The sequence below is a fragment of the Dasypus novemcinctus genome, chromosome 5 (genome assembly GCF_030445035.2).
Source record: "Dasypus novemcinctus isolate mDasNov1 chromosome 5, mDasNov1.1.hap2, whole genome shotgun sequence".
NCBI lineage: Eukaryota > Metazoa > Chordata > Mammalia > Cingulata > Dasypodidae > Dasypus > Dasypus novemcinctus.
Window position 1 is genome coordinate 141,232,278 of NC_080677.1, and position 27,945 is coordinate 141,260,222.

The following is a 27,945-nucleotide window of genomic DNA, read 5'->3' on the forward strand; positions in this document are numbered from 1 at the left end:
AACAGCAGGGGAAACAGTAAGATTGAGAGGTGAGGAATTTTCTTGTTTGTCTGTTTTTTGTTTATTACTATTTTTATTATTGAAATAATGAAAATGCTTTAATAATGATTGAGGTGATAAACACACAACTATGTCATTATACCAAATACCATTGATTGTATACTTTGGACAAATTGTATGCTTTATTAATATGTATCAACAAAATTGATTTGTTTCAAAAAATATTAAGCTTACAAGAAAAAATTAAATTTTTGAAAACTCCTATCTTCTACTATGAACTTCCCAATACTTAAAAGACTTTTCTGAAAGAAAAGTGCTAATACTAACCAATGCAAATTTTTGAATAATTTATAATGAAATGTGTCAACACTGATACATCTTCATAACTCTGGGAACCAATATTTTACCAGTGACCAATGTACCATGTTACTAAGTCACACCTAGCAAAGATTCATTCAAAGTACAAGATACCTCAAAGAATTTTTTTAATTTTAAAGAAAACAGACATCATTGCTGAGAAATTAAGATACTAATACAAGTACTAAACATGTATTTTCTAAGTAATTTATTATTGAGATAAGGTTATCAATGTCAAATACATATTAATTTTTTTCCATTTGTTTTTATTCCTTTCTTTTCTTGGCCAATTCATTTTTCCTCCCCAAGATATTGCATGCCACCCTTGAACCTAAGAAGAATTTCTGAATGCTACCTGAACATGCCCTTACAGTTTTGTTCCTAGTGGTTTTTCAGCCATCCTTTTTTGAGGGAACATTTATATCATGATGACCTTTTCATTTCTTTAAAACTCAGGTTTTGTTGCACCTCGGAGAGCCTGGTGACGGTCCTGCAGGTTGCCCTGTCACCTGGCCTCATGGCTGACAGGGCCACATGCACCTTCCTCCTTTGGAAGCTGGGAGCAAAGGCACCTCAATGGATTTTAATGTAACAGAGTACAAAGAGTTCATTGATATGGTTTCAGATTCCACATCGGAATAACTTTAAGAAACTCCCATTATCAAGTTTCAGTATGAAATCAAAGAAGAGTATCCACAGTTATCTAAAAAGGCTATTAAATAATCCTCCATTTTCCAACTTTGTACCTGTGCCAGGCCATATTTTTTCAAAAACTTCAACCAAATCAATATATCCCAATAGATTGAATGCAGAAACAGATGTGAGAATTTAGCTGTCTCAACGGAACTTGCAAAAATGTTCTCATTGACTATTTTTGTTTAGGAGAATATAGTTATATAAAATAACATATCCGTAAAATGTTAACATGCAATGGATCTATTATTATTATTATGTTAAAATGATTTAGTAGTAAATGTGTTCGAAATTTCTTAGTTTTAATTTCTAATACCATAAATATTGCTTGATAAAAGCCACATAAACCAAAAGTATTTGGGGTCCTCAATAATTTTTAACAGTGTTAAGGTGTCCTGAGACCAAAATCTTTGAGAATCACTTGTCTGTGAAAACTAAGTTACTATTTTTCTTAGATTCAGACTATTTAAATCCAAAGTAATTCTAAGAAACTCCCAACCATTAACCTTGCAGAATAAGAAATTTAGGTATACAGCAATGAAGAAATGTGCCCCACATTACTCAGCCAGACAGCTATAATAGAAACAGCATGTTTCCCTCCTTCACTAACATCCACAATGAACAGCTTTACACATACATACACACTCATACACGCACTTTCATTTGGTTTGCACTGAGGCACTTCCAGTTGACTGGTTTTCAGAAAGATGGTGGTGAGGTGGAAAGAACAATTTTATCCAAGGGCCTGGGAGGCAGAAGCAAAAGCTGAGTTTTTCCATCCCATGCATTAGTGATAAATATAACACCAAAGCACCAGCAAAAGAAACTCATTTGAAGTCAGTTTTCTTCAGCTTCAAATTTAGGGAACAGAAATACTGGGGTTGTGGTCCTGAGTTCTAGACTGACAGACTGTCTGCTACATCTCAAATTCTTCATTTGCCTTGTACATGAAGAAATCCCTACAACTCTGTTAGCGACACATCCAACATTTACCACCACATGAATGTACCATTAGTGCATGATCAGGCAGCAATTTAAAGTAGTTTCAAGAAGGCTTTTAATAAATTAATGGATCCCAGATAAATAAGAAACTGTTAAATGTAAGTTAGAGATGTTCGTTTTCTCCTTTTTCTCCAAAAATATGCTGTGTATTGCTAGGGACACCAAATCCAGTTCTATTTAAAAAAATTTTTTTTAAAACCTCAAAATTTAATTTACTTTCTACTTTATATGTACTAGGTAGGATCTGGTGATCTGGTGATCTGGTGATCTGGTGATGAGAGCTTTGCCACTACAACTTTAGACATTTCCTGAGAATGCCAACTGACATTCAACATTTGGAGGGTGTGGTAGTTTGAAATTATTTTACGAATCCCCGAAGGAAAAATATTATGGCTGTAAACCAATCTATTCCTCTGGGTGTGATATCCTTTGATTGCATTAAATACAGTTGAGGCACCTTTGATCAGATTACCTGTTAAGATTGCTATACATCTTTTTATTGGACTATGTCAGTGAGGCATGACTCAGGTTGAGTTCCCACCCCCTTGCTGGGTCTCATATAAACAGATTCATATAGATAGAGGAGAAAAAGGGAGCTGCCATGTTTGATCCTGTTGTGTAAGAGAGGATGGCTCAATCATGACACCCCAAGAGGCTGGGCCATGGAGAAGCTCAAGCAGAGACCAGCCCTGCTATATGCCTTATAGCTTACAGCTGAACTTGGGAAGGCAGCAGAAGAGCCAAGACTGACATAGGAAGTCCTAAGAGACAAGCCCTATGACAGATTGCAGCTGAAATCGGGAAGAAAGCAGAGTAACTGAGCCCAGAGGGGAAGTAGAGACCAAGGAGAGATCACCCACCATCTTGTGTCAACATGTGGCAGCTGACTTGGGTGAGAAAGCACATCTTAAAGAGCCTTGAGTTGGACTTTTCATGACCTTGGAACTGTAAACTTTTACCCAAAATATATATCCTTTATAAAAGCCAACAGATTATTGGTACTTTACATCGGCAGCCCATGGGCAAACTAAAACAGAAGGTGAGGGAAATATAATGGCAGTGTTGGTCATTGAAGTAACAATGGTGTTTGGATGGGAAGACTGAGTATACCAACATCTTTCCTATACCATCTTTGAAAGTATAGGGAGGACAGCAAAATAAAAATACCAATATGTATTTACAAGGCCTTCAAAGATCTCAAAGCTTTCTTTCATTGTAATCCAACCTCATATTACAAAAGAAGTAGAGATTGTGCTTATTTGTAACACAACAGTGGAACAGACAACTGAATTAGAAAGGTAGACCATCAGCTAAAAGGTTTTGGAAGATTGATTATAAGGCTTTCTCAGTAACAGAGTCATTTGTTAAATATGTAAAACACACACTGAACATAAGTCACATAAATTCAGAGAGTGAGAATATTTTTCCTTTGAAACTAAATCCTATGATACTCAATTGCATTTATTTTATTTTTGGAGGAACAAGTTATATTTGTTTTGAGGGAACATAAACATGGGAATTTTTCTTTCATTTCTGATTATGTAAAACTTTATTTTTTACAAATCAATTTTATTTGTACATATTAATAAAGCAAATAATTCATCCAATGTGTGCAATCAATGGCATTTGGTATAATCACATAGTTGTGCATTCATCTCTTCAATCATTATTAGAGCATTTTCATTATTTCAATAATAATAATAATAAGCAAAAAACAAACATTTTTCACCTCTCATCTCTATATATTTCCCCTGCTGTACATAGCTGCTGTTTTCAGGCTATCCTTGCTTACTTATTTATGTATTTATTAAGCAGTTTTGAGATATATTCACATACCATACGATATATTAAAAGTATATAATCAATGGCTTCTAGTATAATCACAATGTTGTGCATTCATCACCACAAAAAATTTTACAACAATTTCATTACTCCAAAAAGAAAAACTCCATACCCCTTAGCATTCTTTCCCCAGCCCTATATAACCATTAATCTAATTTCCTCTTCAAAAATTGATTTATATTTATATTTCATATAAATGGAATTGTACAATATGTTTCAAAATATATTTAATTCATAATAGTGCAATCATACAGCATTTGTCCTTTTTGTCTGGCTTGCTTAACTCAACAGAATCTCCTCCAGGTTCATCCATGTTGTCATATGCTCTATGACTTCATTTCTCCTAACAGCTGCATAATATTCCATCATATGAACACACCACAGTTTGTTTATCCATTCATCTGTTGATGGACACCTGGGTTGTTTCCAACTTTTGGAAATCGTGAATAATGACACTATGAACATCAGTGTGCAGATGTCTGTTTGTGTCACTGCTCTCAGTTCTTCTAAGTATATACAGTATATATATATACTTAGTAACTGTGTGTGGTAACCCAGGGTCATGTGACAAATCTATATTCAACTTCTTTAGGAATTGCCAAACAGTCCTCCACAGTGGCTGTGCCATTCTACATTCCAGCTAACAGTGAATAAGTGTTCCTATCTCTCTGCATCCTCTCCAACACTTGCAGTTCACTTTTTAATAGTGGCCATCTGATAGGTGTGAAATGATATCTCATTGTAGTTTTAATATTTGCATTTCCCTAATCATTAGTGATGTTGAACATTTTTTCTTCTTTTTGTTATTTGTATTTCTTTTTTTTTTTTAAGGATTTTTTTTTTTTAATTTTTCTCCCCTTCCCCGCTCCCCTCTCCGCCCCCCACCCAGTTGCCTGCTGTCTGTGTACATTCACTGTGTGTTCTTACGTGACCGCTTCTATCCTTATCAGCGGCACCGGGAATCTGTGTTTCTTTTTGTTGCATCATCTTGCTGTGTCAGCTCTCCGTGTGGGCGGTGCCATTCTTGGGCAGGCTGCACTTTCTTTCACACTGGGCGGCTCTCCTAATGGGGCGCACTCCTTGCGCATGGAGCTCCCCCACGGGGGACACCCCTGCATGGCATAGCACTCCTTGCACACATCAGCACTGCACATGAGCCAGCTCCACATGGGTCAAGGAGGCCTGGGGTTTGAACCACAGACCTCCCATGTGATAGGCGGATGCCCTATCCATTGGGCCAAGTCTGTTTCCCTGTATTTCTTCTTTGGACAAATGTCTATTCAAGTCTTTTGCCCAATTTTAAATCAGGTCATTTGTCTTATTGTTGAGTTGTAACATCTCTTTATGTATCATGGATATTAAACCCTTATTGAAAATGTGATTTCCAAATATTTTCTCTGATTGAGACAGTTGCCTTTTCACCCTTCTGACAAAATCCTTTGAGGTGCAAAAGTGTTTAATTTTGAGGAGGTCCCATCTATCTATTTTTCCTTTTGTTGCACGTGCTTTGGGTATAAGGTCCAAGAAACCATCACCTACCACAAGGTCATTAAGATGTTTCCCTACCTTTTCTTCTAGTAGTTTTATGATCCTGGCTTTTATATTTTGGTCTTTGATCCATTTTGAGTTGATTCTTGTATAGGAAGTAAGAGAGGGGTCCTCTTTTATTCTTTTGCTATAGATACCCAGTTTTCCCCACACCAATTATTGAAGAGACTGTTTTGTGGTGTTACCATGGACTTGGTAGGTCTGCCAAAAAGCAATTGGTAGTAGAGGTGAGGGTTTATTTCTGGACTCTCAATTCTATTCCACTGAACTATGTGTCTATCTCTATGCAAGTACCAAGTTGTTTTGACCACTGTAGTTTGTAATATGTTTCAAGGTCAGGCAGTGAAATTCCTCCCACATCGCTCTTCTTTTTTAAAATGCTTTTGGCTATTTGGTAATTGCCTTTTCTATTTTTGTAAAGTATGCTGTTGGAATTTTGATTGGTACTGCATTGAGTCTATAAATCAATTTAGGTAGGATCAACATCTTTATGATATTTAGTCTTCCAATGCATGGACATGGGATGTCTTTCCGTTTGCTTAGGTTTTCATTGATTTCTTTTAGCATTGTTTTGCAGTTTTCTGTGTATAGGTCCTGTACTTCTTTGGTTAAATTGATTCCTAGGTATTTGAGTCTTTTTATTGGTATTGTAAACGGAACTTTCCTCCTGATTTACCCCTCAGGTTGTTCAGTATTAGTGTAAAGAAACTTTATTGATTTTCACATATTGACCTTGAATCCTGACCCTTTGCTGAACTCATTTATTAGCTCAAGTAGCTTTAAATGGAATGTGTTGGGTAATTTTCACTCTTCTTCAGTTTTTTGGAAGAGTTTAAACAGGTTTGGTGTTAATTATTTACAAAATACTTGGTAGAATTCATTTGTGAAGACATCTGGTCCTGGACTTTTCTTTGCTGGGAGATTTTTTATCTCTTCAAATGTGACTGGTTTGTTAAGTTCTTATATTTCTTGTATCATCAGTTTAGGTTGTTTGTGCATTTCTGTGTATTTGTCCATCTCATCTAGATTATCTAGTTTGTTGGCAATACATTTTCTCATAATATCCTATTATGATCCTTTTTATTTCTGTGTGGTCAATCGTAACTTCCCCCCTTTCATTTCTGATTATATTTATTTGCATCTTCTCTTTTTGTTAGTCTAGGTAAGGGTTTATCAATTTTATTGCTCTTCTCAAGGAACTAGCTTTTGGTATTATGGATTTTCACTATTTTTTTGGTGGTTGTTCTCGATTTCATTTATTTGTGCTCTAATTTTTATTACGTCTTTCTGCTGGCTTTGGGAATGGTTTACTGCTCTTTTTCTAATTTCTCCAGTTGTTCAGTTAGAATCTTTGATTTTAGCTCTTCTTTTTTAATAGGCATTTAGGGCTATCAATGTTCCTCTCAACACTGCCTTTGCTCTGTCCCAAAAGTTTTGATAGAATGTGTTCTTGGAGTCATTCATCTGAATATATTTACTAATTTTACATACAATTTCTTCTTTAACCCACTGCTTGTTTAGGAGCATATTGTATAGCCTTTACACATCTGTAAAATTTCCCCTTTCCCATCTATTTTTCATTTCCATTATGATCTGAGAAAGTGCTTTGCATAATTTCAATCTTTTTGTATTTATTGAATGCTGTATTTTGACCTAATATGTGGTCTGTCCTGGAGAAAGATCCATGGGTAGCCCTGGGAATTGAACCCTGGACATTTCATATGGTCGATGGAAGCCTGATTGCTTGAGCCACATCTGCTTCCCTCTCCCTTCAGTTTTGCTAGAGTTTGCCTCATATATTTTGGGGTACCCTGATTGGTGCATAGATATTTATGACTGTTATTTCTTCCTGGTGGATTGTCCCTTTTATTAATATATCTTTTCCAAGCTTCAACTTGCAGCCAGTTTGTATTCCTGGATCTAAGCCTAGTCTCTTGTAAGGAGCATATGGATGGTTCATGTTTTGTTTTGTTTTTTATCCGTTCTGTCAGCATATACCTTTTGGTTTGGGAGTTTAGTCCATTCATATTCAATGATATCAGTGTAAATGCATTATTTACTTGCACCATTTTGTTCTTTGGTTTTCATATGTTGTAGTAGTTTGATATTATTGATGAATTCCAAAAAGAAATATTAGATTATGTTTGTAAACTGGTCTTTTCCTCTGGGAATATTGTATTATATTGGATTCAGAGGTTTACTTGATTAACTAATGTGCCTTGTTGGGTGGGGACTCACAGATAAAGGCAGATAAAGGCATGGCAAAGGACAGAGTTAGAGCTTTTTGATGCTGGAGGTTTTTGATGTTAGAATTTTGATGTTGGAGTTTGATGCTGAAGTCTTAAGCTGGAGCCCCAGGAAGTAAGCACACAGAGGAAAGAGAAGCAAGTCCTGGGAAGAGAGGAGCCCAGGAAGACTGAACCCTCACAGACATCAGCAACCATCTTGCTCCAACACATGAAAATAGACTTTGGTGAGGGAAGTAACCTATGATTTCTGGCCTGGTATCTGTAAGCTCCTACCCCAAATAAATATGCTTTATAAAAACCAACTGACTTCCAGTATTTTGCACCAGTACCCCTTTGGCTGACTAATACATATGTCATATCTCATTTTTGTCTGTCTTTTTATTCATTGATTATGCTTTCTGCTATTCTTTCTTCTTTTTTTTTAAAGATTTATTTAATTCCTCCCCCTCCCCGGTTGTCTGTTCTCTGTGTCTATTTTGCTGCATCTTGTTTCTTTGTCTGCTTCTGTTGTCGTCAGCGGCATGGGAAGTGTGGGCAGCGCCATTCCTGGGCAGGCTGCACTTTCTTTCGCGCTGGGCGGCTCTCCTCACGGGTGCACTCCCTGCGCGTGGGGCTCCCCTATGCGGGGGACACCCCTGGGTGGCAGGGCACTCCTTGTGCACATCAGCACTGCGCATGGGCCAGCTCCACACGGGTCGAGGAGGTCCGGGGTTTGAACCACGGACCTCCCATGTGGTAGACGGACGCCCTAACCACTGGGCCAAGCCCGCCGCCCTATTCTTTCTTCTATACTCTCCTCCAGGCATCTCTTCCTATCTTTTTCTTTCAGGCTCTAAGGCTTCCTTTAATATTTTCTGCAAAGATGGATTCTTTTTTATGAACTCTTAGTTTCTGTTTGAGAATATTTTAAACTCACCTTTATATTTGAAGGACAATTTTGCTGGATAAAGAATTCTCAGCTGGCAGTTTTTCTTTTAGTATTCTAATTGTATCATACCACTCTCTGCTTGCCTCCATGGTTTCTGATGAGAAATCTACACTAATTCTTACTGGGCATCCCTTGCATGTGATGGTGTGTTTCTATCTTACTACTCTGCAAATTTTCTCTTTTGCAATTTACATCTCAAATTGGAAAAGAAAAAAGAAAAAAAATACGAAGATTTAAAATTGTTAAAATTTACTTCTAGTTCATTGGGCAGTTTGGATCCTTTTCAGGAAGCAGGTTAATTGAAAAGGGCTGGAATATCATTAAACCCCTTCCCCCACCAAAGCATCCTCCCAACTTACTTATCCTGTTGTCAACTAAGAGAAACAACACATAACTGAAATGTGTTATGAGGAATGGGAAACTCTATCCTTTCTCCGAACCATAAAGCACTGCTGAAGCTTGTGGCAGCTAACAGTAGAAAAACTTTCCTTTTGAACTCTGATTAAAGATGGCTGGATTGAACATAAATAATGATGGAAGGAATATGAAGTTGGATCAGGCTGAATTTATTGATATAGGACCACTAAGCAGAAATTCTGGATTCAACACTGTAGCCCGAGGCATTAAAAAGAGCTTTGTTTGTTTGGGTGGCTACTGAAACATGGACCAAAAGATGGCCTGGACTGTCTAAGGTTGAGATGCCCAATATATAGTAGAGGGAATTCAAAGTCTTAGAGAAATTGGAATGCTAAAATGGATTTACCATTTAAGACCTGCTCACCCACCCCAGGAATATCCAGAGGACAGCTTTAACCAGAACTGTGAGGAATAAATTTGTAAGACTAACTCCATCTTCCCTGAAGAGCTCTGAGGTTACTCTTCTCTGTAGTCCAGATATTACTGTAGGAACTGCTGTAATGGAACTAGAATTCTTAAATATTGGGATGGCCACTCTTTTCCCACTCTGGTGAGACTCTACACCAGAGTGTAATACAGCAAGGTGGCAGCAACCTTCTCAGAAGAGTGAGGTGGCAACCTGGCCTCCCTAATCAATGGGGAGCTGGCCCAACCATCTCAGAGCACAGGGATGGCTATTTCAGTCTCCCCAACACTTGGGGAAAATGCTTCACCCTCTCTGTAGCCTGGGGCAGCAAAACTATCCCTGAATAGTGGGCTGGGACATCAAGCCTCTTCAAATGCCAGGGCAAACTCACCCTCTCTGTACAAGTAGGTAGGGTCCCTCTCTTGGCCCACGATGTCTTAATCCCAGAACTCAGCTTCCATGGTTTTCCTCTTAAAGCCATTTTCCCTTACATCTCTTCCCTCCATGTGTCTTTTAGTCCAGGCTGACAGTGGTTTTGTTCATACAGCTCTCACAAAAAACTTGTTGGTTTAGCATGCATGAAGCAGGGGTCCAAGCCATCAGACAGTAAGATTTTCCACAAGTGTTTCCTGAATAACTGCATTTTCAATCCTGACTTGCATTCCAAGTTTAGTAAATTCCTCAAATGGGACACTATCATCTGGGGGCTTGATTTCCAAAGGCTTGGAATTTCTGGAATCAGTTTCTGGTTTGTGACCAGCAATTCAGTTCTCAGTGACTCTCTTTCATCTAGTATTTTACTATGAGCTGTAAGAAGTCATGCTGCATTTTCCACATTTAGTTTGGATAGCTTATAACTTTCAAATTCTGCCTTCCATATAACATCAGGAGTCAATCTTGCTAAGTTCTCTGCAACTTTAAAACTCTTATCGCCTTTCCTTCGGTTTCCAGTAACAGTTTCATCATTTCTCAGAAATAACTTTAGGCTTCATATTCCTACCAAGTCTCTTCAAAACCTTTTCCATCAAACATCTTACAATTCCTCAAACCTATTTATAAAACCATTCCAGCATTTTTGGTAATTGCATCTGATTGTACCCCACTCTCAGTACCAAATCCTGTCCTAGTCAGCCAAAGGGGTACTGAAGTAAAGTACCAGAAATCTGATGAATTTTATAAAGGGTATTTGGGGTAAAAGCTTAGTTACAAGGCCCCAAAAGAGTCTAACTCAAGTCTTCTTTCTCACCAGTCTCTTGCCATGTGTTGAAGCAAGATGGGGATGATATTTTCCTGGTCTCTCCTTCCTTCTTCCTCTATAGGTTCCATGGGCCCAGCTTCTTCCAATCTCAGCTGTAGGTGGGCAAAGGGCTAATCTCTCAAGGCTTCCTTTAACAGACTGGCATAGAGCTCTCACTTCTTTCCAGACCTTCTCAGCTGCATGTTCTCTTCAGCTGCAAACTATCAGGTGAATGGCTCATTTCTCCCCAGGGTCCTAGGATCAAATATGACAGAGCTCTCTCCTCTTCCATGTGTCTTCTTAAGTGTCCATTTATATCAGCCCACCAAGGGGGCAGGGACTTAACCCTGAGTCATGTCCCACTGTCGTGGTTGAATGAAAACCCTCATCTTAACAGGTAATTTAACCAAAGACATCTCAGGTGAATCTAATACAGTCTAAGGCGCTCACACCCAGAGGAACAGATCAGTTTACAAACACAACCCTTCTTTTTGGGGGGTTCACAAATAATCTCAAACTGCCACCACCCCAAACTATACTAAGGCAAAAAAAAAGCGGGGAGGGGGGAATTGTTTTAAAAGGTATAAACCCACAAGAGTAAAGTGGGAGAAAAGACAATGGTACCTGTATTTTAAGTGATAGAAGCAGAAAAATGAGATGTATTAGCATATCCCAAAAAAACTAAATCCTAACCTGGCAGTGAGGAAACCAATTTACACCACCAAAGAAAAAAAACTTGATTTATACCACGAAGTCCACAAAAGACACAGAAATTGGAATCAGCCAATGCCTCTGAAAATGGAGGTAAAGTTGGAGCTAAAAATATCAATGAGTCTGTAAGTCTGTTTAGGAACAGCTGACTCACTCATAATGAACCTCAAATTGAAAAAACCACTGCTCACTATCAAATTGGCAAAAAAAATAAAAATTTTGATGACATTCCATGTTGGCAAGCTAAGAGAAAACAAGTGTTCTCATATAGTGCTGATGGGAGGCAAAATAGTATAACCTCTACAAACAGGAATTTGGCAATAAGCAAAAGCACATGTACATTCATCACTTCATCTAGCAGCCCTTCTTTTAGTAATCTATCTCAATTATATACCAGCAAAAGCGCAGAAAGAAATATGTACAAAGCTATTCACTGAAGTACTTATTTTGATAGCAAAAGTCTGGAAACCTGAGAATATCTCAACAAGGAACTGGTTGAATTTTGCTACATGCACACAATGGAGTACAGTGCAGCTGCAAAAGGATGAAGAATATCTCCATATTCTATTTTGAAGTGACTTCCAGAAGATATTAGGTTTAAAAAGCAAAGTATATATTACATGTTACAAATCTGCCTTAAAAGGGGGGATAGCAGCATAATATAAATTTGCTTAATTTTTAATAGGGTAAACCATACTTTTGAAAATTACCTATTTTGAAAATTAAATTTATGGATTGAATATACCTTGTTTTGAAAACACTCGACTTTTGATGCCATGTAAATACTTTACATAATTGTAAAATTATAGAAATATTTTGTAAAGCAAAGCCTAAAAATTGATGGTAAAATTAAAAATAAATATCTAATTATGTATTCAGTTGGTAGGAAAATAGCCACTGGAAGAACTTTGTTCATACTCCCCTATTGGGATATACCCTAAGATCAAAAGGACTGCAACAAAATCCCCCCTCCCTTTCCATGCCTCCCTTGTCAGTCTACTCATTGTCTGCTAATCTTCTTTAGGAGGCACTGGGACTGAACCCAGGCCCTCCCTTGTGGGTGGCAGGTGCCCAGCCACTTGAGCCACATCCGCTCCAATTTCAGGAATCATAGTTGGTGTTAACATTTGCACTGTTATTCAGATGAGTGTGAGTGTACTATTGGTTGAACCAGATAAGTAATCATTCTGGTGTTACTGAGAGCTCAGGCTTTTGGCTTGGTTGAAAGGATATACAAACATAAGCTCAAGGTTGTTAAATCCGGAAGTCCCGAATTTGCATTGTAAGAATGAAGTGTGGAATCACGATAACATATACGTGTATGACATATATAGGATGTATGTGAATACATGTGTGGGTATGTGTTTATATCCTAGTTCTGGTTACTAAAAAGGCCTAGAAGCAATGACCACAACCAGTCTATTAGTAATGACACTCCTAGTGGCCAGGCTCTAGTCTCCAAACTATCATCTTCCACTCAAAGCAACAAGAAGTCCTCAGAGAAATGGCTGATTCCAGATTTAGTGCAGGAAATGTACAAAATAAGCCTGAAAACACTTGTCGTACCAGAAAGCATGACTCTATCAAATACTACTGTGGTCATATTTAAAGGACTCAGAAGCAAACTTGAACAAACTTTCACTGGCCAGAAAATTTGAACATCAATAAAGATAATAACTGCAATGGACTCTAACACGTCCATGATATTATTTTCTAAATTCTCATTAGTTACTTTTAGAAGACACTAAATGACCAAAAATCCAGCATATCTTCTTCCTTCCCTATACAATCTATACAGCAGAGTAATTAAATTGAATATGCCAGCTGATAGAAGAGTAATTAAAAAATAGCTTTTATTTTGTCTTTTTTTTTTTTTTTAAGATTTCTCTCCACCCCGCCACCCCTGCCAGTTGTCTGCCCTCTGTGTCCATTCGCTGTGTGTTCTTTTGTGTCCACCTGTATTCTTATCAGGCGCCACTGGGGATCTTGTGTCTCTTTTTGTTTCGTCACCTTGCTACGTCAGCTCTCCATGCGTGTGGCACCACTCCTGGGCGGGCTGTGGTTTCACGAGGGGCGGCTCTCCTTGCACAGGGGCCACTCCTTGCATGGGGGGCACCCTTACGTGGGGGCATCCCTGTTCGGGCTGGCACTTCTTGTCCACAGCAGTACTGTGCGTGGGCCAGCTCACCACACAAGCCAGGAGGCCCTGGGTATCAAACCCTTGGACCTCCTACATGGTAGGCGGATGCTCTATCTGTTGAGTCATATCCACTTCCCAAGTATTAGCTTTTACAACCCTTTATGAATTAATAGATCCAGTTAAGTACCATCAATAGACAGGAAAATCACAAAAAGACAATCTGTCAGTATTTACATCCTAAAGGACTTAATACTACCTATGAGGTCCCTTGCCAAACAAAAGCAAAGGTGAATTATTCTTTTTTGCATAAGGGCTGAGGATAGAATAAGAGTCAGAATCAGCATGTGATTAAAATAGCACTAATTTTCCATCTGTTGTAAGGTGGCTACTGGGACCCACATGTTGCAGAATCTGCCATCTTCAGGACCTGTGACCGCCAATAACTATATGAACACAGAGATCAATTGGTAACCACAAGGAGGGTGATGGGGGGTCACAGGAGATATCCAGGGGAAAATCTAGGGACTCATCCTCCAGCACCTTGGCACCTACCTGCCTTTTCCTCTGTAACTGTGACTGCTCTCAAAGAGGAAAGAAAAACGCACAGAGAAATGCTTCCGGCTCAGCTACTTAAATTTCTTTGCTATTCAGGTTTATAGCCACAGGAACCAAATCTCAACATCCAACAAAGACAACATTAAGATCAGAAAAGAAGACCATACAATAAAATGTTACCATGTTCAACTTTATTGTCCAGTAACAAAATTAAAGAGTTGTTCCTGAGGTTCATCTCTTGTGCACCAAGCATTGGCCACACTACCTTTGCTATACTATTTTGGTTTCTGTGTACAAAATAGATTTAGAACAAATGACATTTATTTTTACCCTTAAAATTCATATTGACATTTTAAAATAGAATATACAAATAGTTGTTGCCATGGTTTTATTAGTTACAGCTCACAAGCAATATTTTCTGTATATGTGGGTATCATTTTAAAAACAACCAAGTTTGGTATGAAAATTTCTTTTTTCTTTTTCTTTGCACCATTGAAATCAGTACTATTGGTACCTGGGCTTCTATACATTAAATATATTATTTGTGTAGGTACTGGTCAAATTTTAAGAACTTCTGAGTTTTCTACTCACCCCCTCCCCCAAAATAAACCCCACCCATCCCTGTTAAAAACATTAGGAAAATATACATTCATTTCAAATATTTTATCTAAGTCCTTTTGCTCTATTTTACATGTTCAAAGATGTTTGCTTGGTTATGAATTCAAAAGTTCTCCCAAAGTTCTTCTTGACGATTCATAGAGAAATCTGAAACAGAGAAAGAAATAATAAGCTACAGAAAGGTGATTTAATTATCCAACTGTACTTTTCCACAAAATACAATCTAAAAAGTTTCCAACCAAACGCATTTTTAAAAAATCTGAAATAATTTATAATTATTTCACTAATTGTTTCTCACATGAAAAATGGAATAAAACTACCTTTTATCACAGGGTTATTATTAAGGTTGAAATTAGGTAATATTCAGACGATATATGACATAATGCATGGGATCTAGAGGGTAAAATCTCAGCAAATGTTGGCCATTATTAACATGGTTATGAATAACAGAAGTCACTGGCTCTCACCTTGCTCTTTTTTTTTTAAAGATTTATTTATTTATCTCCCCTTCCCCCCGATCCCCCCCTCCCGCCCCAGTTGTCTGTTGTGTGTGTCTATTTGCTGCGTCGTCTTGTCTGCTTCTGTTGTTGTCAGCAGCATGGGAATCTGTGTTTCTTTTTGTTGGGTCATCTTGTTGAGTCAGCTCTCCGTGTGGGCGGTGCCATTCCTGGGCAGGCTGCACTTTCTTTCGCGCTGGGCGGCTCTCCTTACGGGCACACTCCTTGCGTGTGGGGCTCCCCTTCGCGGGGGACACCCCTGCGTGGCAGGGCACTCCCTGCGCGCATCAGCACTGCGCATGGGCCAGCTCTACATGGGTCAAGGAGGCCCGGGGTTTGAACCGTGGACCTCCTATGTGGTAGATGGACGCCCTAACCACTGGGCCAAGTTCGCTTCCCTCACCTTGCTCTTTTGGCCTACAGACCTATCCTGCCCTCTTTGTGTCATTCTAGTCATTTTTCCTCTGCCATGTGGCCATGCAAGTAACCCTGGGGACTTAGAATCTATAATGGGGAATTGTAGCTTGTAAATTAGCCCTCTTCATCCCTTTTCATTCCCTTCCTCACTACTTGGGACCCCTGCTCTGTTATTTTCTCTCATTTCTCTTCCCTCCCTACCTGAATAAATTACTGGCCTAACTCACAAAAAAAAAAAAAAAAAAAAAAAACCAAACCAAAACAGAAGTCACTGAACTTCTTTGTACAAATAAAGGTCTATTTAATAAAACTTACTAATCTAGCAGTGATTTTATAGTAGTCATCTCGTTTTTACTCAATAGTTTTATTTATGTTGATCTAAACTAGTCAGGTGGACAGCGGACTGAAAATTATGACATAAGAATTTATCTTCCCCAGCACCCATAATTATTTTGCTCTATTACCCTGATGCTCCCCCCCGCCTTTATCTTCCAATAACTCAAATATTCTCAATGCATTTTTGTTTGACTAGAGTCCTCTCCCAAGTATTCCCCGAGTGAGAACTTGTGGATAAACTAATCTCTGAACTAGTTATCTACCTAATATCTACCTATCATGCTGAAAGATAACTCAGCTAAGTTTTAAATTCTCATACTGTGTTTTATTGCCTTCTTGAATCCAGTGTGTTGCCAATGAGAAGATTGATTTCTGATGTTCTACCTTTGAAACTAACTTGCTCTATCTAAAATAGCACTGTCCTATAGAAATATAATGTAAATCACATGTATAATTTATTATTTAAAAAAAAAAAAAGATTAAAAAAATTTTTCCCCTTCCTCTTCTCCCGTCCTGCTGTTTTTGCTGTCTGTGTTTTCTTCTCATTTTCTCTCCTCTAGGATTCATCGGGATTCAGTCCTGGAGACCCCTGATGTGGAGAAAGGTTCCCTGTCAATTGTGCCACCTCAGTTCCTGGTTTCTGTGGCGCTTCACCTTGACTCTCCCCTTGTCTCTTCTGATGCCTCATCACCTTGCTGCATGACTCACCATGCAGGCACTAGCTTGCCACGTGGGCACACTTTCTCTTCTTCTTTCTCACCAGGAGGCCCCAGGGATCGAACCCAGGTTCTCCCATATGGTAGGCAGTATCACTTGAGCCATATCTGCTTCCCCACGTGTAATCTAAATCACATGTGATGAGTGGCTACCATAGTGGACAGCACAAACCTAGAAATATTTTAAGAATTTCTTTGGAAATTTAGGACTTTCATTCATACTTACATAGGAGTGATTTTTCCCCCATCAATCCCATCCAGGATGTAGTGAAAGAAAAAAAAGAATATTTAGATTTAGGAATTTCTTCAGTTCTGGGAACTTTTCTTCTATTTTTTGTTCAATTATTGTCTCTTCTCCGTATTAGGTCTCCTAGTCTATGTCTATATTCATTATGTCTCTTCATCAGTATTTTTGTTCTGTTTTAAGCTTTTTCAAATTTATTCTTTAGGCCATTTGGAATCTTAGTCTCAACATTGGCCATGTTCTCCAATTCATCCATGAAAGTTTTAGTACAACAGTTTTCAGTTCCAGGAGATCTTCTGGAGGTTAAACTTGACCTTTTTTCCCCCCAAACTCACATCATTAATTGCCTGACTTACCCTCACTGTTATTTTATTAAAAGTGATTGGTTGTTTCTTCTCTCTCTAACTGCTTAGAGCAGGCCATTCTATGTGTGTAGTTATTTTTGTTTGCAACCTTACTAGATGTCTTAAGTGGACACAAAGATGGTGAAAGGTAAGAAGGATAAGGTCTATACAGACCATCACTGCAGCAGTAGGCAGGGCATCAATATTCTAAAGAGGCATCAGGACAAGTCTTTATGCTCCCTCATTCTCCAAGCCACAGTGATAAATAAGATACCACCCACATAAGTCAGTTCTTTAGGAGCTAGGGGTAGGGGGACCAGGAGATTCATGAGGGCCAATGTCAACCAATTGCCCAGGAGTCAACAACTCTCTGCAAGCCAGGGTATATGCAAGGGCCACTGCCTCAGAATTCTAGCAACTGCCTGATTGAGCAGAAGTGGGATTAGAGAAAACAGAAAACTATAAGTGCTGGAAAGGATGTGGATAAATAGAAATATCCACATATGTTCATGTATGAATGATATACTTGAATAAAATTTTATTTAAAAATACATATAAAGCATAAACAGATTTGAAATGACAGAAGAAAGTATTAGCAAATTACAAGACAAAACGGCTGAAGCTGAAGACAGGACAGAGAAAAGAATGGAAAACTTGGAGCAGGGGCTCAGGGAATTGAATGATAGCACAAAGTTCACCAACATATGTATCATGGAAGTTCCAGAAGAAGAGAAGGGAAGAGGAGCTAAAAGTATTTGAGAAAATAATGGCTGAAAGTTTCCCAACTCTCATGAAAAACATGAATATACATATCCAAGAAGCACAACATAATCAAAACAGAATAAATCTGAATAGACCTATTCCAAGACACATACTATTCAGAATGTCAAATACCAAGGATAAAGAGGAATTGTGAAAGCAGCAAGAGAAAACTGATTCATTACATACAAGGGACGGCTAATAAGACAGTGTGGATTTCTCATCAGAAACCTTGTAGGCAAGAAGTCAGTGGTGTGATATATTTAAGATACTGAAGGAGAAAAACTGCCAATCAGTGTTCTTTATCTGAGAAAATTGTCCTTCAATAATAAGGGTGAGTTTAAAATATTCAGAGATAAGCAGAAACGAAGAGTTCATAAACAAAAGGCCAGTTTTACAAGAAATGCTAAAGGGAATTCTACAGCATGAAATGAAATGAAGAGATGAGAGAGTGGCTCAGAGAGTGTAAAAATGAAGACTATTAGAAACAGTAACCAAAAGGGTAAAAAGACAGACAAAAATAAGATATGACATATGAAAGTCAAATGATAAAAATACAGTAATAACATTGAATATTAATGTTAGACACAGGCTGACTGAATGAATCAAAAAATATGAAGTCATCCATATGCTGTCTAAAAGAAACTCACCTTAGAACCAAGGATAAAACAGGCTGAAAATGAAAGGTTGGGAAAAGATATTTCATGCAAACAGTAACCAAAGAAAGAGCAGGGGTAGCTATACTAATATCGAACAAAATATACTTTACACGCACAACTGTTATGAGACCCAAAAAAAAAAAAAAAAAAAAGGACATTATATATAAATAAATGAGGCAATCATAAATATTTCAGCACCTAACCAGGGTGCCCCAAAACACAAGAGGCAAAATGCTGGCAAACTGAAAAAACAGATGTCTCTACAATAATAGTTGGAGACTTCAATATACCACACTCCCATCAATAGATAGAACAAACAGACAATAAGAAAACAGAATCTGAACAATATGATAAATGAGCTAGACCTGATATACACAGAACATTGCAACCAGATCAGCAAGATATATATTCTTCTTAAGTACTCATGGAACTTTCTCCAGGACAGAACAAATATTGGATCACCAAACAAGTTTTAATAAATTTTAAACAGTTGAGATAATATAAAGCACCTTCTATGATCATAATGAAATGAAGCAAGAAATCATTAATAGGTGGGAAAGGGGGTAATTTGCAAATATAGAGGCTAAACATTACACTCTTAATCAGTGGGTCAAAGAAGAAACTGCAAGAGAAATTAATACCTCAAAATGAATGAAAATAAACAAGAAAACAACTTATCAAACCTTATGGATGGAAGACAGTGCTGAAAGAGAAATGACAGCCCCAAATGCCTAGATTAGAAAGAGCTAAAATTAAAAACCAAATGGAAGACCTGAAAAACACCTAGAAAAACAAACTAATCCCAAAGCAAACAAAATGAAAGAAATAAAGATTACAGCAGAAATAAATGAAATTGAGAGCAAAAAAACAATAGAGAGAATCAACAAAACCAGAAGATGGTTCTTTGAGAAGATCAGTAAAATTGACAAATCCTTAGCTAGACTAACAAAGAAGAGAGAAGATTCAAATAAAATCAGGAATGAAAGGGTGGACATAACTACCACCAGAAAAATAAAAAGAATCAAAAAGGATATTATGAAAAACTATATGCCAATAAATTAGACAACAGAGATGAAACAGACAAATTCCTAGACATGAACAACCTACCTTGACCCTAAAAGAAATACTAGACCTCGATAAACCAATCACAAGAGGTTGAAACAGTCCTCAAAAATCTCCTAACAAAGATGTCCAAGACAAGATGGCTTCACAGGTGAACTCTACACCAAGCATTGTGAGAAACAATACCAGTCTTGATTAATCTCTTCCAAAAAATTGAAGAAGGGAAAATTATACAACACATTTTATGAAGCCAACATCATCCTAATATCCAAACCAGATAAAGATACTACAAGAACAGGCTATTACAGACCTCTCTAATGAATACAGATGCAAAAATTCTCAACAAAATACTTGCAATCTGAATTCAGCATATTAAAAGAATTATATACAACAATCAAATGGATTTTATTCCTGGTATGTAAGGGTGGTTCAACACAAGAAAATCAATTAATGTAATACACCACATTAACAAATCAAAGGGGGAAAAAAACATGATCATCTTAATTGATGCAGAAAGGGCATTTGACAGGAATCCAGCATTCTTTCTTGATAAAAACACTTTGAAAGAGAAGAATAAAAAGAAAATTCCTTAACATTATACAGGGCACAAAACCTACAGCCAACATCATACAAAGTGGGGAAAGGTCGAAAACGTTCCCTCTAAGATCAGGAACAAGACAAGGATGCCCACTGTCACCACTGTTATTCTAAATTGTGCTCGAAAATTCTAACCAGAGCAATTAGGCAAGAAAAAGAAAGAAAGTGCATCCAAATTGGAAAACAGGAAGTAAAACTGTCAATGTTTGCAGATGAAATAATCCTCTATTTAGAAAATTCCGAAATATCTCAATAAAGCTATTAGAGCAAATAAGTAAGTTCAGCAAAGTGGCAGAATATAAGATCAACAAGCAAAAATCATAGTGTTTTTATACACTAGTAATGAACAATCAATGGAGGAAATTAAGAAAAAAATTCCATTTACAATAGCAACAAAAAGAAATATCTAGGAATTAATTTAACCAGGGATATAATCAGAAAACTACAAAGCAGTGCTAAAAGAAATCAAGAAAGACCTAAACAAATGGAAAGATGTTTTCTATTCATGGATTAGAAGATTAAATATTGGTAAGATGTCAATTTTACCCAAACTGACTTACAGATTCAACACACGATCCCTATCAAAATTCCAACAGCTGACTTTACCAAAATAGAAAAAGCAATTACCAAATGTATTTTGAAGAGAAAGGGGCCCCAAATAGCCAAAAACATCCTAAAGAAAAGAAGACCAAAGTCAGAAGACTCACACTTCCTGACCTTAAAGCATATTACAAAGCTATGACAGTTACATAAAGACAGATACATTGATCAATGTAATTGAAATGAAGAGTTCAGAAATAGGCACTAATCTATGTGGTCAACTGATTTTTGACAAGCCTACCAAATCCATTTTACTGGGTCAGAACAGTCTCTTCAACAAACTGGGAAGTACTGTGAGAACTGGATATCCATAACCAAAAGAATGAACAAGGACCCCTATCTCACTCCCTATGCAAGAATCAACTCAAAATGGATCAAAGACCTAAACATAAAAGCCAGCACTATAAAACTCCTCAAGATAATGTAAGAAAACCTCTTGAAGATTTGGTAGTAGAAGGTGGCTTCTTAGAAATGACTCATACCCAAAGCATGGACAACAAAAGAAAAAACAGATAAATGGGACCTCCTCAAAATTAAACTTTTGTGCTTCAAAAGATCTTGTTAAGAAAGTAAAAAGGCAGCCTGCTCAATGGGAGAAGGTATTTGGAAAGCACATATCCAAAAAGATTTTGATATCCATGTTATACAAAGAGAACATACAACTCAATGATAGAAAGACAAGCAATCCAATTTAAAAATGGGAAAAGACTTGAATAGATAATTTCTTCAAAGAGGAAATACAAATGGCCAAAAAGCACATGAAAAAGTGCTCAACATCATTAGCTATTAGGGAAATGCAGATCAAAACAAGAAGATACCATTTCATACCTTATAGAATGGCCATTATTTTTTAAAAAAGCTGTTTGTAATGTACAGAAATGGGTAGAAATGCTGAAAGAACATTATAGTGTTTTTTAATTAGAAGTGCTAATATTTAGGTATAATAGTGGTTGAAAGGGAAAGTCTAAGGTTGTGCATATCACTAAAAGGAGAGCTAAAAAATGAAACATGGGTAACAGTGCATATATAAGAAGGGTTTTCTCTAAAACATAACAAATGTACATTAATGTTACAAGTTGTAATAAGGGGGTGATATTTGGGTAAAAAGATAACCAAAGCAAACTATGGATTATAAGACACAGCAATATTTTACTATTCTTCCATCAATGGTTAAAAAAAAAAGGTGGTAAGTGAAAGAAACTAGATGAAAAGTACTATAAATTGTTAGACTCCACCTATACAAAATGTAAATACAAATAAATTTAGAGAGACAGAAATAGATTAGCAGATATGTATGGCAGGGGAAGAATAGAAATTGTTGGAAGGTGAATATTAAGGGGTTAGGGGGATTTTCTTTTTGAAGTAATGAAAATGCTCTAATTTTTAATGCAGTGATGAATGCATAACTCTATGATTATACAATGCCATTGATTGTATACTTTAGATGGGTATAGTTCATGAATGTTTCAAAAAATTGATCTAAAAAATTAGTGGAAAGAAAAAAAAGGATATGATGATACATGGGAAAACTACAACTAATGTAACTTATGAACTATAGTTAACAGTAATGTAACATTTTTGCATCAATGGCAGTACCAATGCTAAGGGTCAACAATAGGGTGGTAAAAAGGGTAAGGGATTTTTCTTTTTAGAGTAATGAAAACGGTCTAAAATGAACAGGTGATGACAATACAACGCTTTGATGAAACTGAGAGCCATTGAGCATACACTTTTAATGGACTGTACAAGGCATGGTAGTGTATAACACAGTGAACCCTGTGGTGGATGATGGATTGTGGTTAACAATACAAATATGAGAACATTCTTACATGAATTATAACAAATATACAATACTAAATCATGGAAATAACAATAAGGTGGTTTTTGGGGAAAATACACCTAATGTAAGCTATAGACTATAGTTAGTAGTAACATTTGAATATTCTTTTATCAATTTTAACAAATATTCCACAATAATGCAACATATTGGTGGTGGGGTGGTATATGGGAATCCTATGTGTTATGACTGTTTTGTAAACTCACAACTTCTCTAACAAAAAATTTTTTAAAAACGTGTTGCTAAAAAAGTAAAGAGAAAAATTTTAGGCTACCTTGGCAAAAGTATTTATTAACTATACAGTAAGCATCTAATCACTTTAACATGCCCAGAATAGCAAAAATAATGATTATTTATTATTCATCTCTAAACCAAGCACTATATTAGGACATACTGGATTGTGTAAGGTATTGTTATATTTTCCCTTTAACAGATAAGTACACTCAGGCTGAGAAGAGTGAAGATAAAAGGCAGAATTTGGATTAAAAGCCAGGCTGGCTTGGCTCCTAACTATTCTAAAGGTCTTGAATGCTAAAAAAAAAGATATTCTACTATACATGAAATTTATTCATTCTTCTATTTACCTGGAACAAGGGTTGTATACTATATGCAAACTAGAAAAATAAGGGATATTAAAGAGAAAAATGAATGAAACATGGAATTTTAGGCTCTCCTCATCTGTAACAAGGGATTTGGATCACATGACCTGTAAGTCCATCTCAGCTCTAAAAATCTTTCAAAATATGTCAAATACAAAGTATGGAAAATTTAATCTATCATTAGTTTCTATTATCTATTAATGTCAAGTTATAATCACATGCTGGTTTTCTCCAACTCTACCACTGCTCCTAGAAAGGCAAGATAAAATTAATTTTGAGGAAATAAATTAATAAGGTAAAGAGAAAGGTATGTTCATATAAAATAATGGTTTTATTTATGCATAGCTTTGAATTATCTACATCAAGTTCCATGGGGTAGTGATGATGATCTAGGTACATGCTTATATTTATTTATTTATTTTTAAATGAGGAAGATCTTTTTTTTTTTAAAGATTTATTTATTTCTCTCCCTTTTCCCTCCCCCTACCCCAGTTGTCTTTTCTCTTTGTCTATTTGCTGTGTCTTCTTTGCCGCTTCTGTTGTTGTCAGCGGCACGGGAATCTCTGTTTCTTTTTGTTGCATCATCTTCTTGTGTCAGCTCTCCATGTGTGTGGTGCCATTCCTGGGCAGGCTGCACTTTCTTTCGTGCTGGGCGGCTCTCCTTACGGAGTGCACTCCTTGCGTGTGGGGCTCCCCTAAGCAGGGGACACCCCTGTATAGCACAGCACTCCTTGCGCGCATCAGCACTGCGCATGGGCCAGCTCCACACGGGTCAAGGAGGGCCCGGATTTGAACCACGGACCTCCCATGTGGTAGACGGACGCCCTAACCACTGGGCCAAGTCCGTCACCGACACATGCTTTTAAATAAGCTATAAAAATGCATCCAGGTCCAAAGTTCTTTCAAAACAAAAAACAACCCACTATAAATTAACACACGCCAGAATAAAATGGAAATGTGTTTGATGAAAAAAGAGGCCGATTTTTTTCAGGGAGTATTCCTTTCCTTCACGACCTAATAACAGGCTTAAGATAGGTGACTGCATTATAATACTATTAAAGTTACCTATATAAAGAGTGTAATTAATATTGGCAAATAAATTGCTTGTAATATGATTACAGTTCATTTACCCAGTGGAAAAAATTCATGATGTAACTCAAACCTTAAAAAATATTAGAAAATACTTATATGTCTCTAACCTCAAATTACACATTTATTGCTATCTTTGTATGTTTCCTGAAAGTAATGAATATAGCATACTTGACATATAAATGCACTAGTATACTGGCAAATGCATGTTGTTCCTCCTGAGAAAATACATTCAATTTACAGTGTGTATTCCTGGGAAACAGATTAAAGTGCAATGAATGCATTTTTAATTTAGCACCAAACAGACTGGTCAACAAAATGCTTACTCTGCAGAAGAGAAAACCACATTAGTTGTTAAGAAAACCTTCACTTCTAAATTAATGCTCCATTGCCTAAAATATTAATTGTACCAAAGGGAACTCAGAGTTTTAAAGATGTTTACTTGCTTTAATGCTTTAATGTCAAGTCCAACATTAAACCAATGGCGTTTTAAAATATAGCCTTAAATTCTAATTACCTTCCATTAGACTGATTTTTCAGACACTGTCTCCTCTACAGTTGCTCTTTGCACATTTAAGCAAGAAGCCAATATTTCAGACTCTATTTTTTTTTTTTTTAGGATTTTTCCTCCTTAAAAGGAAATACTTTTGTTTTCCATTGTGTGTATCAATTTAGTAGAGAGGATGGCACATGTTGTAGAATTAACACATAGTTGTGGAAGTGCTACAGAAACAAAACATTACATGTCCAATGTTCACATTCTGTTAATGTCATTTTCTTTTCCATATTTTAAATTTTAAACTTTTCAAGACTTTTTTTCTCTCAATGCTAAATAGCATAATTCAAGTACTTACTTTGAAACTATGTGCATGTGAAAATGAAAGAAATCTCTAATAAGGTGCAAATGTCCCTCTTTCCTTTTATCTTCAGAAAAATGCATACCATTCTCTATATCCAAAGAAAAATCTGTCCTTGCAAATATTATTTCTAGCAAAGACATCTTGTAAAATGCTTGGACTTTTGAGATTGTTACTATGTTACTATGTCTTATGAAAGTAACCTATAATTTGTATAGCTTGTAATTCTGATTTTATTTAGTAATTTGTTGCTGGGGAAAAAACTACCATATGTTTTCTGAAATGTATAAATAAATACTTCTCAGTTTAAGTAAAAAAATCACTGTTACTTCACTTTTCCCCTCATACTTAGAAATAAATTGAGACTATGATATGAGTTAGCTGAGTTTCTTGTTTAGATATAGTTTTAAATTTTAACTTCATTAAAATTTGCATAGTAAATATTCAGTGGTTTCTAGAATAAAATACATAACTAAATACATTCTCTTCACACACAACCTTGGTACGGCCATCAACTTTATAGAGCCAAGTTTATCTGTTTCGTCAAGGCAATAAGTTAAGTATTGCCAGCAGAGGGCAATGGAGGGACACTGCAGGAGAAAGGGTTTCCAGCTCCGGCAGAACACAAATTTTCTTCTCTACTGCTGGGTCTGCAGGGGCTCTCCAATCAGGTTCCTGCAGAGCCCAGCAACGTTTGGCCACACCATGCTATCTCCAGTGCTTGACTTGGGCAGCTTTGGCACAGCAACACAGAGCAGCCCCCAGCTTCCCCTAACTTCTAACAAGCAGAGGCATAGCACCTCCCTGTGGATTGCCTCCCCTAACATCCCAAATTCCCAGTAATTCCCACAAGTCCCCTCAATGACTCTCTCCTTCAAGCAGGGAGTCAAAATTATGCCCTTTCCAAGATCTGGCTCTCAGCCAGGGGTGGGAGAGACAAGGTAGGGGAATAGGTCTTCCTCAGGTGCTTATCTCACCCTAGGAATTCAGGTTGCCCCTTATATTTGCTACTCCTTACAGACATACCTAGACGATATTGCAGGCTCGGTTCTAGACCATGACAATAAAGCAAGCATCATAATGAACAAGTCACACAAAGTTTTTGGTTTCCCAGTAAATAGAAAAGGCGTGTATACACTACACTGTCACCTGTTAAGTATGCAAAAGCATTTTATCTTTAAAAAGCAATGTGCACACCTTAATTTAAAGTACTTGGCTAAAAAATGGTAAACATCTGAGCTTTCAGGGAGTCATAATATTTTTGTTGATAGAGGGTCTTCTTCCGTGTTGATGGCTGCTGAGTGGTCAGGGTGGTGGTTGCTGAAGGTGGGGTGGCTGTGGTAACTTCTTAAAATAAAACAACAATGAAGTCTGCTGTGTTGACTGACTCATAAAAGATTTCTCTGTAGCATGTAATAATGTTTGATAGCATTTTACCAACAGACTGTTTCTCAAAATTGGAGCCAATACTCTCAAACCCTACCACTGCTTTATCAACTAGATTTATGTAATATTCTAAATCCTTTGTTGTCATTTCAACATGTTCACAGCATCTTCACCAGGAGTAGATTCCATCTCAAGGAACCACTTTCTTTGTTCATCCATAAGAAGCAACTTCTCATCCATGCAACTTTTATCGTGAGATTACAACAACTCAGTCCATCTCTAAGCTCCAATTCTATTTCTGGTTCTCTTGGTATTTCTACCACATCTACAGTTACTTCCTCCACTGAAATCTTGAACCCCTCAGAAGCACCCATGGGGGTTGAAATCAACTTCTTCCAAACACCTGTTCATGTTGATATTTTGACCTCCTCCCATGAATCACAAATGTTCTTATTGGCACCTAAAATGATGAATCCTTTCCAGAAGGTTTTTAATTTACTTTGCACAGATCCACCAGAGGAATCACTATATGGTAGCTACAGCCTTATGAAATTTATTTCCTAAATAATGAGACCTGAAAGTCAAAATGATTCCTTGATCCATGGACTGCAGAATGGATGTTGTATTCGCAGGCAAGAAAACAACCTCATTGTACATCTCCATCAGAGTAACAAGGTGTATTGTCAATAAGCAGTTATACTTCAAAATTAATCTTTTTTCCTAAGCAGTAGGTCTCAACAGTGGGCTTAAAATATTCAATAAATCATGTTAAAAATAGATGTTCTGTTACCCAGGCTTTGTTGCTCCATCTATAGAGCACAGACAGAGCACTGGCTTCAAGTGAAAGTCACCAGCTATATTAGCCCCAAATAAGAGTCAGCCTATCCTTTGAAGTTTTGCATCTAGGTACTGAGTTCTCCTTTCTAGGTATGAAAGGCCTAGACGGCAACATCTTCCAATAGAAGGCTCTTTCATCTACACTAAAAATCTGCTGTTTAGTCTAACCACCTTCATCAATTATCTTAGCTAGATCTTCTACATAATTTGCTGAAGCTTCTAAATAAGCTCTTGCGGCTTCATCTTGTACTTAAATGTTTTGAAAATGGCATCTTTCCTTAAACTTCATGAACCAACCTCTGATAGCTTCAAACTTTTCTTCTGCAGTTCCCTAAGGTCTCTCAGCCATCAAAGAATTGAAGAGAGTTAGGGTCTTGCTCTGGATTAGGGCTCTGGCTTAAGGGAA

The 27,945-nt window shown here is 37.1% G+C and overlaps 1 protein-coding gene across 2 annotated transcripts in view; it reads right to left on the reverse strand.

The window, feature by feature from the left end:
• Positions 1-14,254: 14,254 nt before the first annotated feature.
• NCAPG2 (non-SMC condensin II complex subunit G2) overlaps positions 14,255-27,945 on the reverse strand; it is a 107,078-nt gene continuing 93,387 nt past the window's right edge. For both annotated transcript variants that reach the window (XM_058297619.1, XM_071215384.1), the window contains exon 29: positions 14,255-14,850. In XM_058297619.1, coding sequence (XP_058153602.1) covers positions 14,799-14,850 — 52 coding nt within the window. In that variant the 3' untranslated portion in view covers positions 14,255-14,798. The remainder of the gene's footprint in view (positions 14,851-27,945) is intronic.